Here is a 14,380-nt window from a genome sequence, read left to right as displayed (position 1 = left end):
TAGTTCTTGAAGGACCAGCTGTAGGCTATAGACTGTCTTGAAGGACCAGCTGTAGGTTACAGACTGTCTTGAAGGACCAGCTGTAGGCTATAGACTGTCTTGAAGGACCAGCTGTAGGTTACAGACTGTCTTGAAGGACCAGCTGTAGGCTATAGACTAGTTCTTGAAGGACCAGCTGTGGGCTATAGACTGTCTTGAAGGACCAGCTGTAGGCTATAGACTAGTTCTTGAAGGACCAGCTGTAGGCTATAGACTAGTTCTTGAAGGACCAGCTGTAGGCTATAGACTGTCTTGAAGGACCAGCTGTAGGCTATAGACTGTCTTGAAGGACCAGCTGTAGGTTACAGACTGTCTTGAAGGACCAGCTGTAGGCTATAGACTGTCTTGAAGGACCAGCTGTAGGTTACAGACTGTCTTGAAGGACCAGCTGTAGGCTATAGACTAGTTCTTGAAGGACCAGCTGTGGGTTACAGACTGTCTTGAAGGACCAGCTGTAGGCTATAGACTAGTTCTTGAAGGACCAGCTGTAGGCTATAGACTAGTTCTTGAAGGACCAGCTGTAGGTTACAGACTGTCTTGAAGGACCAGCTGTAGGCTATAGACTAGTTCTTGAAGGACCAGCTGTAGGCTATAGACTAGTTCTTGAAGGACCAGTTGTAGGCTATAGACTAGTTCTTGAAGGACCAGCTGTGGGCTATATACTGTCTTGAAGGACCAGCTGTGGGCTATAGGCTATGTCTTGAAGGACCAGCTGTGGGCTATAGGCTGTTTCTTGAAGGATTAGCTGTAGGTTACAGACTGTCTTGAAGGAGCAGCTGTAGGCTATAGACTAGTTCTTGAAGGACCAGCTGTGGGCTATAGACTGTCTTGAAGGACCAGCTGTAGGCTATAGACTAGTTCTTGAAGGACCAGCTGTAGGCTATAGACTAGTTCTTGAAGGACCAGCTGTAGGCTATAGACTGTCTTGAAGGACCAGCTGTAGGCTATAGACTGTCTTGAAGGACCAGCTGTAGGTTACAGACTGTCTTGAAGGACCAGCTGTAGGCTATAGACTGTCTTGAAGGACCAGCTGTAGGTTACAGACTGTCTTGAAGGACCAGCTGTAGGCTATAGACTGTCTTGAAGGACCAGCTGTAGGTTACAGACTGTCTTGAAGGACCAGCTGTAGGCTATAGACTAGTTCTTGAAGGACCAGCTGTGGGTTACAGACTGTCTTGAAGGACCAGCTGTAGGCTATAGACTAGTTCTTGAAGGACCAGCTGTAGGTTACAGACTGTCTTGAAGGACCAGCTGTAGGCTATAGACTAGTTCTTGAAGGACCAGCTGTAGGCTATAGACTAGTTCTTGAAGGACCAGTTGTAGGCTATAGACTAGTTCTTGAAGGACCAGCTGTGGGCTATATACTGTCTTGAAGGACCAGCTGTGGGCTATAGACTGTCTTGAAGGACCAGCTGTAGGCTATAGACTGTGGAGTGTGTCAGGGCAGCCAGATGGTGCACAGGCATAATACACACACACACACAGAACACACACACACACACACACACACACACACACACACACTTCCCTACTTTTTATTTTTGTCTCACAAAAACCGATACCAATAGTGAAAAAAAGACTCAGAAGTGAGTTGTGTTAGTAAAACCATTGAAAGATGAAGAGATTTTGCTGAAATACTGGCCCTCCTCTGGGAGGCTTTTGGACAGAAGTGGGGATGGAGGGAGGAGGGAGGAGGATGTGGGCAATATGGTGGCTTACCCCGCATTCCTTAAAAGAGTGTGTCACTGGTACAGATGATGTTCTTTGTGCTGATAAGATAGACAGGGATCAGGCTGATGTCAACAGAATGAGGATTTACAGTAATAGAGCACGTCCAGCTTGTAGTCCTAAAACCCTCTGTTTCGTTCAGCCATTCCTGCTGGATGAGGAACATTCATGGAGAATAAATAGAGAGATGCATACAACATCACATTACTGAGAGCCAGGATACTGTCTTAAACATCACATTACTGAGAGCCAGGATACTGTCTTCAACATGCAACATCACATTACTGAGAGCCAGGATACTGTTTTCAACATGCAACATCACATTACTGAGAGCCAGGATACTGTCTTCAACATCACATTACTGAGAGCCAGGATACTGTCTTCAACATCACATTACTGAGAGCCAGGATACTGTCTTCAACATCACATTACTGAGAGCCAGGATACTGTCTTCAACATCACATTACTGAGAGCCAGGATACTGTCTTCAACATGCAACATTACATTACTGAGAGCCAGGATACTGTCTTCAACATCACATTACTGAGAGCCAGGATACTGTCTCCAACATGCAACATCACATTACTGAGAGCCAGGATACTGTCTTCAACATCACATTACTGAGAGCCAGGATACTGTCTTCAACATCACATTACTGAGAGCCAGGATACTGTCTTCAACATCACATTACTGAGAGCCAGGATACTGTCTTCAACATGCAACATCACATTACTGAGAGCCAGGATACTGTTTTCAACATGCAACATCACATTACTGAGAGCCAGGATACTGTCTTCAACATGCAACATCACATTACTGAGAGCCAGGATACTGTCTTCAACATCACATTACTGAGAGCCAGGATACTGTCTTCAACATCACATTACTGAGAGCCAGGATACTGTCTTCAACATCACATTACTGAGAGCCAGGATACTGTCTTCAACATCACATTACTGAGAGCCAGGATACTGTCTTCAACATGTTAATACCATGGTAATCTAGACTATGCTCTAAAGGCCCCCTGGGGCAGGAGCTCCTCGTCAGCACAAGTGCCTCGGCTGCAAGTCACCTAGAAATCTACATCTAAACACCAGAATAAAGCGGGACATACTCCATACATACATCATGTATTTTATATACATATCCTGAGGACATGCAATGAAATGAGAGTGGTGCTTCTCCAATCCACATGCAACCACCCAGAAAGAGCCATCATCCTTTTGGATTAAATTGGTGTAATATTGAATTGGTCACCAGGTGGCGCCATGGTATAGCAACAGGAACTATAGGAGGGAGAGGCTGTGTAAAAAAAAAAAAACATACCCAGAATTGAACCACAACATATTGTGTTGGAAATGGGGAAAGGAGTAGTTTTGTGAGGGTTGTTAGACAATGCAGAGCAGGTCGATGTTCTCTCTCCTTAGTGAGTGGGTCAATGAGTAGGTGCTCCTTGGTTCAGATGATGTGATTCCAAACAGGAAGGACTGGGTGAGAGAAGGGATCCTTCTGTATGTGTTTCAGATGGGACATTAAAAAGGGTGTGCTGACACTACGTGGTCACTAAAGATCCCATGGAACTTATTGTAAGAGTAGGGGCGTTAACCCCGGTGTCCTGGCTAAATTCACAATCTAGCCTTCGTACAATCATCTCCAGCTTCCAATTGGCTCATTCATCCCTTCTCTTCTTCCCTGTAACTCTTCCTCAGGTCATTTCTGTAAAAGAGAATATGTTCTCAGTCAACATACCTGGTAAAATAAGTAAATAAATGTACTGTCTGTGTGTGTTTTAAGAGGGTGAAATGGTGCTCTATTCTATTAGAATACAAAGTTGCCAGTGAACTGATCTAATCCCCATTGCTCTCTTTGCCAGCATTGCTTTCAGCACCGTGGACAGGGCTTAACATTCAAATCCACACAGCATTTTACATTTAAGTGTGGGGTCATGTTCAAGTCAGTAGGATACAATACAAAACCCTGTCTATGGTGCTGAAATAAACCTGCCAACATTCACTGTCGGAAAGGAGGGTCTTTAGTCTTTACTGTCATATTTCAGAACAAAAACCTAGATGAATGCTAGCTTATGTAAGATTTAGTAATGTTTTGATTCATGTTATGCTGCAGTAAATTTCTCTCTCTCTATATATACAGTTGAAGTCGGAAGTTTACATACACTTAGGTTAGAGTCATTAAAACTCGTTTTCAACCACTCCACACATTTCTTGTTGACAAACTATAGTGCATGACACATAGTCATTTTTCCAACAATTGTTTACAGACAGATTATTTCACATAATTCACTGTATCACAATTCCAGTGGTTCAGAAGTTTACATACACCAAGTTAACTGTGCCTTTAAACATCTTAGAAAATTCCATGATGTCATGGCTTTAGAAGCTGCTAATTGACATAATTTGAGTCAATTGGAGGTGTACCTGTGGATGTATTTCAAGGCCTACCTTCAAACTCAGTGCCTCTTTGCTTGACATCATGGGAAAACTAAAGAAATCAGCCAAGACCTCAGAAAAAAATTGTAGACCTCCACAATCTGGTTCATCCTTGGGAGCAATTTCCATACGCCTGAAGGTACCATGTTCATCTGTACAAACAATACTACGCAAGTATAAACACCATGGGACCACGCAGCCATCATAACGCTCAGGAAGAGACGCGTTCTGTCTTTTAGAGATGAACTTACTTTGGTGCGAAAACTGCAAATCAATCCCAGAACAACAGGAAAGGACCTTGTGAAGATGCTGGAGGAAACAGGTACAAAAGTATCTATATCCACAGTAAAACGAGTTCTATATCGACATAACCTGAAAGGCCGCACAGCAAGGAAGAAGCTACTGCTCCAAAACCGCTATAAAAAAGCCAGACTACGGTTTGCAACTGCACATGGGGACAAAGATCGTACTTTTTGGAAAAATGTCCTCTGGTCTGATGAAACAAAAATATAGCTGTTTGGCCATTATGACCATCGTTATGTTTGGAGGAATAAGGGGGAAGCTTGCAAGCCGAAGAACACCATCCCAACCGTGAAGCACGGGGGTGGCAGCATCATGTTGTAGGGTTGCTGCAGATGGAATTGGTGCACTTCACAAAATAGATGGCATCATGAGGGAGGAAAATGAGGTAGCTATATTGAAGCAACATCTCAAGACATCAGTCAGGAAGTTAAAGCTTGTTCGCAAATGGGTCTTTTAAATGGACAATGACCCCAAGCATACTTCCAGAGTTGTGGCAAAATGGCATTAAGGACAACAAAGTCAAGGTATTGGAGTGGCCATCACAAAGCCCTGACCTCAATCCTATAGAAAATGTGTGGGCAGAACTGAAAAAGTGTGTGCGAGTAAGGAGGCCTACAAACCTGACTCGGTTACACCAGCTCTGTCAGTAGGAATGGGCCAAAATTCACCCAATTTATTGTGGGAAGCTTGTGGAAGGCTACCCGAAATGTTTGACCCAAGTTGAACAGTTTAAAGGCAGTGCTACCAAATGCTGATTGAATGTATGTTAACTTCTGACCCACTGGGAATGTGATGAAAGAAATAAAAGCTGAAATAAATCATTCTCTCTACTATTATTCAGGCATTTCACATTCTTAAAATAAAGTGGTGATCCTAACTGACCTAAAACAGGGAATTTTTACTAGGATTAAATGTCAGGAATTGTGAAAAACTGAGTTTAAATGTATTTGGCTAAGGTGTATGTAAACTTCCAAATTCAACTGTATGCCATTTAGCAGACACTTTTATCCAAAGCGATTTACAGTCATGCTTGCATACATTTTGCACGTGGGTGGTCCCGGGAATTGAACTCCCTACCCTGGCAGTACAGGTGCCATTCCCTACCAGCTGAGCTACAAAGGACAACATGCCATGAACGCTACATCGGTGCTACCCAGAAGGATTCTCTCTTTGTGAGAATGAATATTGTATTCACTGTTCTGTTCCTAACAGTGGCTTTTGAAGTGCTAGCCGCATACTAGAGTAGCTGAGATTATTCTAATGTAGGAGGACATAGTTGGCTATGGAAGAAGAAATCACAGATCTCTATGTCAATGGATTGTACTAATACATCAGTTGATGTCCTTTACTTATTCCAGTCCTGTATTTAGATGGTAGTGTTATGGTGTGAATACAGAGGTATATTCTCTGAATGTGTGGGAGTGCAGCCGTTTCTAATAAGGCTTTTGACATCCCCATGATTGTAATGATAATTATGACTACCCCTCTCTGCTTGATGAACTCTCGCCCCTCCTCTTCCTCTCCACCCTTTTCTCTCCTTTCTCTCTATCCCCCTTTCTGCTCCTCCTCCTTTAGTCGGTCTTGTTCTATGGTGTCATGACATTATTGACATTAATGTAGATATCAGTGCCCCTGCTTCTCAGCTGAAAAGGAGACACAAGACTGATTTATCACATGGACTTTCACTGAATACAATGAGACTGAATAGGGTTGAGGAGGGATGTCTGAATATAATGAGACTGAATAGGGTTGAGGAGGGGTGTCTGAATATAATGAGACTGAATAGGGTTGAGGAGGGGTGTCTGAATATAATGAGACTGAATAGGGTTGAGGAGTGGTGTCTGAATACAATGAGACTGAATAGGGTTGAGGAGGGGTGTCTGAATATAATGAGACTGAATAGAGTTGAGGAGGGGTGTCTGAATATAATGAGACTGAATAGGGTTGAGGAGGGGTGTCTGAATATAATGAGACTGAATAGGGTTGAGCAGGGGTGTCTGAATATAATGAGACTGAATAGGGTTGAGGAGGGGTGTCTGGATACAATGAGACTGAATAGGAATGAGGAGGGGTGTGTCTGGAACTACACACTATTGTTTTACCATGTAGCGATGTAGCTAACTACTGGAACTACACACTACTGTTTTACCATGTAGCGATGTAGCTAACTACTGGAACTACACACTACTGTTTTACCATGTAGCGATGTAGCTAACTACTGGAACTACACACTACTGTTTTACCATGTAGCGATGTAGCTAACTACTGGAACTACACACTACTGTTTTACCATGTAGCGGTGTAGCTAACTACTGGAGCTACACACTACTGTTTTACCATGTAGCGATGTAGCTAACTACTGGAACTACACACTACTGTTTTACCATGTAGCGGTGTAGCTAACTACTGGAGCTACACACTACTGTTTTACCATGTAGCGATGTAGCTAACTACTGGATCTACACACTACTGTTTTACCATGTAGCGATGTAGCTAACTACTGGATCTACACACTACTGTTTTACCATGTAGCGATGTAGCTAACTACTGGATCTACACACTACTGTTTTACCATGTAGCGATGTAGCTAACTACTGGATCTACACACTACTGTTTTACCATGTAGCGATGTAGCTAACTACTGGAACTACACACTACTGTTTAACCATGTAGCAGTGTAGCTAACTACTGGATCTACACACTACTGTTTTACCATGTAGCGATGTAGCTAACTACTGGAACTACACACTACAGTTTTTTTCCAAAAAACAGACTTGCCTAATTCTCACTTGAAAGATATCGTTTTGGGTTCATTAGACTAAATTAAACATTCAGTTAACATCTGACTCCAAAGTGATCTGTTCTTGCAATTTGTATTCTATGAAATGTCAGATTCACTGTAGATATGATAACTTTCCAGAAAAGTAATTTGGATGTAACTTTAGTTAATTCAACTATATTTTTCTTAAGGCTAGCTTTAGTGTAGCTTAATTTCTTCCAGTGTGAAGTAATCGGTAGCTTGCTAAACTATATTTTCAGAGTAGCTTCCCCAACACTGGTTGGGTGTGAGTGTGTAGGATGTATGAGTTAATGCCAGTGTGTAGTAGCTAGGTCCAGCTGGGGCTGTCTGGTAGGCACAGACACATTATGGCCATCACCAGTGCTGCGTCACCTATCCAGCCAACACACACTTACATGACTCTATACTCAAAGCATGTGGACATACAAACATTTTGAAACCTACATATGTGGGCAAACCATATGTAACTGTACAGTACATACGCATGAAATAATAATGCCGCGTTTAGTTTTTAAACACACACACACCATTATAAATATATGACTATTTTCCTGTTTGGCTGGGGAATTGTAATGCAGGTAATTTCATACTATTCGTAAAATTTATACACTGCTTTATTTTTTTCATGGCTCTAGGTAAAGTGTTGTGTTCAGTAACAGAGGAGTCTAACGTGTGTGTGTGTGCTCGAGCTGTGAAATCAGCAGCAGACTGTACCATTTTACTCCATTGTAAGGGGGAAGGAGTATTTACCAGAGATTTCCTGTGTCTCCTGTGTCCCCATCGGTTCGAAGCACATGGTTCTTTCCGCTTTCCAACCAAACGACAGTAAGCAGTGCTCTCAGCCACCGTATTCCCCCCCCTCTCTATTTGGGATAACTGACAGACAGATCCCAAACCTGAAGCTTCTCACAGCAGCTGGATCTCTCTTTCTCTCTCTCTCTCTCTCTCTCTCTCTCTCTCTCTCTCTCTCTCTCTCTCTCTCTCTCTCTCGGGGCTGTCAGCTTACCTCTGGTGGCGTGTATCAGACCCGCCCCCTCTCTCTCTCTCTCTTTCGCTCTCTCTCTCTCTCGCTCTCTCCCTATCTCTCCCTCTTTCTATCCACACACAAACACACAGTCCAAACATCAGATGCAGAGTTCCAGGGAGTGGGGATCTGAATGTAGATCAGGACCAGTTCATATGTGGTGATGGTCGTAGCTGGAGGCATAGAGGACTAGTGGCTACACCTCTCTCTTTCTCTCTTCTTTCCTTCCTCCTCCTCTGCTTTCCCACAGAGTTGTGGGAGCAGACGGCTCGGCTCCAACGTCTTCCTGCTCTCGTTCAGCCCGCTGGGAATCAATTTATTTTAACCCTTCGCTGGCGCTACTGCTCTTTGGGACTCTGGGAGTCTTTGGGGGAATTTTAAAGGAGGTTTGGGTTGATTTTGTCTGGAATCACTGTAGTAGGAGGTAGCAGGCAGCCATGGCGCACGCCGCTGCCCACATTAAGAAGTCCAGAGTGGAGCTAGTGGAGCAGCAGGGTCCTGACCTGAAGGCTCTGGAGAAAGCCCGTCAGAGGAGGATACGTTCCCGGGAACGGGCCGAGCGCAAACGCAAGGTAAGTGGATAGGCAGCTCGGTACCCATAATGCTTTGCCTTCACCTGCCCATTCTCACATCCAACACCTCCTGATCATTACCTTCCACACAGTCACATACCTTCTCACCCGTAATCAACCACATCATCCAGGTATGAGGAGAAATACCCATCTTCCATCATTCCACCCATCTTCCATGTCTAAACCACCATCTACACCACCACCATCTACACCTCCACCACCACCATCTACACCACCACTATCTACAACCCCATCTACACCACCACCATCTACACCTCCACCATCATCTACACCACCATCTACACCACCACAATCTTCAGCACTATCTACACCACCACCACCATCTACACCACCACCATCTACACCACCACCACCACCATCTACACCACCACCACTACTATCTACAGTACCACTATCTACACCACCACCATCTACACCACCACCACCACGTACACCACCATCTACACCACCACCACCATTTACACCACCACCACCATCTAAACATCCACCACAACCAACTACAGCACCACCATCTACACCACACTATCTACAACCCCATCTACACCACCACCATCTACACCTCCACCATCATCTACACCACCATCTACACCACCACAATCTTCAGCACTATCTACACCACCACCACCATCTACACCACCACTATCTACACCACCATCTACACCTCCATCATCTACACCACCACCACTATCTACACCTCCACCATCTACAACACCACCACCATCTACACCACCACCACCACTATCTACACCACCACCATCTACACTACCACCATCTACACCACCACCACCACCTACACCACCACCACCATCTACACCACCACCAACACACACCACCACCATGTTCACCACCCCCACCATCTACACCACCCCCACCATCTACACCACCACCACAATCTACACCACCACCACCACCATCTACACCACCACCACCATTTACCCCACCATCTCCACCACCACCACAATCTACACCACCACCACCATCATCTACACCACCACCATCTACACCACTACTACTTTCTACACCACCACCACCATCTACACCACCACCATTTACACCACCACTATCTACACCACCACCACCATTTACACCACCACTATCTACATCATTACCAGCAGCATCTACACCACCATCTACACCACCACCATCTACACCACTACCATCTACACCACCACCACCATCTACACACCAACTATCTACACCACCACCATCTACACCACCACCACCACCATCTACACCACCACCATTTACACCACCACCATTTACACCACCACTATCTACACCACCATCACCACCACCATCTACACCACCACCACAATCTACACCACCATTTACACCACCACAATCTACACCACCACTAACTACACCACCACCACCATCTACACCACCACCATCTACACCAACACCACCATCTATACCACCATCTACACCACCATCTACACCACCACCACCTACACCACCACCACTATCTACACCACCACCATTTACACTACCATCACTATCTACACCACCACCATCTACACCAACACCACCACCATACCACCATCTACACCACCATCTACACCACCACCATCTATACCACCATCTACACCACCAAAATCTACACCACCACCACCATCTACACCACCAACATCTACACCACCACTATCTACACCACCATCTACACCACCACCATCTACACCACCTCCACCCCATCTACACCACCATCTACACCACCACCATCTACACTACCACCACCACCATCTACACCACCATCTACACCCCCACCATCATCTACACCACCACCACCACCATCTATACCAACACCACCATCTACATCACCAGCATCTACACCACCATCTACACCACCACCATCTACACCACCATCTACACCACCACCATCTACAACACCACCACTATCTACACCTCCACCACCATCTACACCACCACCACCACCATCTATACCACCATCAATACCACCACCACCTACACCACCACCATATACACCACCACCACCATCTACACCACCACCATCTACACCACCACCACCACCTACACCACCGCCACCACTTTCACCACCACCACCATCTACACCACCACCACCATTTACACCACCACCACAATCTAAACATCCACCACAACCAACTACAGCACCACCACAATCTACACCACCATCTACACCACCACTATCTACACCACCACCATCTACACCACCACCACCACCTACACCACCACCACCATCTACACCACCACCTACACCACCACCACCATCTACACCACCCCCACCATCTACACCACCCCCACCATCTACACCACCATCTACACCACCACCACCATTTACCCCACCATCTCCACCACCACCACAATCTACACCACCACCACCATCTACACCACCACCACCATTTACCCCACCATCTCCACCACCACCACAATCTACACCACCACCACCATCATCTACACCACCACCATCTACACCACTACTACTTTCTACACCACCACCATCTACACCACCACCACCATCTACACCAACACCACCATCTACACCACCACCATTTACACCACCAGTATCTACACCACCACCACCATTTACACCACCACTATCTACATTACCAGCAGCATCTACACCACCATCTACACCACCACCATCTACACCACCACCACCATCTACACACCAACTATCTACACCATCACCATCTACACCACCACCACCATCTACACCACCACATCTACACCACCACCATTTACACCACCACCATCTACATCATTACCAGCAGCATCTACACCACCACCACCATCTACACCACCACCATCTACACCACCACCATTTACACCACCACTATCTACACCATCACCACCACCGTCTACACCACCACCACAATCTACACCACCATTTACACCACCACAATCTACACAACCATCACCATCTACATCACCACCATCTACACCAACACCACCATCTATACCACCATCTACACCACCATCTACACCACCACCACCATGTATACCACCAGCACCATCTATACCACCACCACCTACACCACCACCACCATCTACACACCAACTATCTACACCACCACCATCTACACCACCACCACCACCATCTACACCACCACATTTACACCACCACCATCTACACCACCACCATTTACACCACCACCATCTACACCACCACCATTTACACCACCACCATTTACACCACCACTATCTACACCACCATCACCACCACCGTCTACACCACCACCACAATCTACACCACCATTTATACCACCACAATCTACACCACCACTAACTACACCACCACCACCATCTACACCACCACCATCTACACCACCACCATCTACACCAACACCACCATCTATACCACCATCTACACCACCATCTACACCACCACCACCATGTATACCACCACCACCATCTATACCACCACCACCTACACCACCACCACCATCTACACCACCACCATTTACACTACCATCACTATCTACACCACCACCACACCATCTACACCAACACCACCACCATACCACCATCTACACCACCATCTACACCACCACCACCATCTATACCACCACCATTTACACCACCACTATCTACACCACCACCACCATTTACACCACCACTATCTACATCATTACCAGCAGCATCTACACCACCATCTACACCACTACCATCTACACCACCACCACCATCTACACACCAACTATCTACACCACCACCATCTACACCACCACCACCATCTACACCACCACCATTTACACCACCACCATCTACATCATTACCAGCAGCATCTACACCACCACCACCATCTACACCACCACCATTTACACCACCACTATCTACACCACCATCACCACCACCGTCTACACCACCACCACAATCTAGACCACCATTTACACCACCACAATCTACACAACCACCACCATCTACACCACCACCATCTACACCACCACCATCTACACCAACACCACCATCTATACCACCATCTACACCACCATCTACACCACCACCACCATGTATACCACCACCACCATCTATACCACCACCACCTACACCACCACCACCATCTACACCACCAACATCTACACCACCACTATCTACACCACCATCTACACCACCACCATCTACATCACCATCTACACCACCACCATCTACACTACCACCACCACCATCTACACCACCATCTACACCCCCACCATCATCTACACCACCACCACCTACACCACCATCTACACCACCACCACCATCTATACCACCACCACATCTACATCACCACCATCTACACCATCATCTACACCACCACCATCTACAACACCACCACTATCTACACCACCACCATCTACACCACCACCACCACCATCTATACCACCATCTATACCACCACCATCTACACCACCACCACCATCTATACCACCACCACCACCTACACCACCACCATCTACACCACCACCACCATCTACACCACCACCATCTACACCACCATCTACACCACTACTACCACCATCTTGACCACCACCATCTACACCACTACAACATCTACCACACCACCACCATCAACACCACCATCTACACCATCACCACCAACTACAACACCACCACCAAAAACACCACCACAATCTTCACCATCTTCAACACCACCACCACTACCACCATCTACACCACCACCACCATCTACACCACTACTACCACCATCTACACCACCATCACCACCATTTACACCACCATCTACACAACCAGCACCACCATCTACATCACCACCATCTACACCACCACCATCTTCACCAGCAACACCACCACCATCTACACCACCACCATCTTCACCATCACCACCACCATCTTCACCAGCAACACCATCTACAACACCATCTACACCACCACCATCTACAACACCACCACCGTCTTCACCACCACCACCATCTTCACCACAACACCATCTTCACCACTACCACCACCATCTACTCCACCACCACCATCTTCACCACCACCACCACCCCATCTATACCACCAACATCTTCAACACCACCACCACCATCTTCACCAACACCACCCCATCTACACCACCACCACCATTTTCAACACCACCACCACCGTCTTCACCACCATTACCACCACTACCATCTACACCACCACCACCACCTACACCATCACCACCACTACCATCTACACCACCACCACCATCTACACCACCACCACTACCATCTTCAACACCACCACTACCATCTTCAACACCACCACCATCTACACCACCACCATCTACATCATCATCTACAACGCCACCACCATCTACACCACCACAATCTACACCACCATCTACACCACCATCTACAATGCCACCACCATCTACACCTCCACAATCTACACAACCACCACCATCTTCACCATCACCACCATCTTCACCATCTACGCCACCATCTACAACACCACCACCATCTACACCACCATCAACAACGTCACCACCATCTACACCACTACA

The 14,380-nt window shown here is 46.3% G+C and overlaps 1 protein-coding gene across 25 annotated transcripts in view; it reads left to right on the top strand.

Annotated features, from left to right (window-relative positions):
- The window catches only part of ank2b (ankyrin 2b, neuronal), a 329,543-nt gene that overhangs the window by 161,779 nt on the left and 153,384 nt on the right, over window positions 1-14,380 (top strand). For 10 of the 25 annotated variants that reach the window (XM_045721517.1, XM_045721538.1, XM_045721513.1 and 7 more), the window contains exon 1: window positions 8,352-8,913. The exons of 2 other annotated variants lie outside the window; for them this stretch is intronic. In XM_045721517.1, the coding sequence (XP_045577473.1) occupies window positions 8,779-8,913 (135 nt within the window). In that variant the 5' untranslated portion in view covers window positions 8,352-8,778. Of the gene's footprint in view, window positions 1-8,350; window positions 8,914-14,380 lie in introns of those variants that run through there. 13 more of the 25 variants (XM_045721528.1, XM_045721527.1, XM_045721521.1 and 10 more) reach the window with 8 other exon arrangements.

Source organism: Salmo salar, chromosome ssa07 (assembly GCF_905237065.1).
Source record: "Salmo salar chromosome ssa07, Ssal_v3.1, whole genome shotgun sequence".
Taxonomy (NCBI): domain Eukaryota; kingdom Metazoa; phylum Chordata; class Actinopteri; order Salmoniformes; family Salmonidae; genus Salmo; species Salmo salar.
This window is presented reverse-complemented; position numbering and strand designations above follow the sequence as displayed.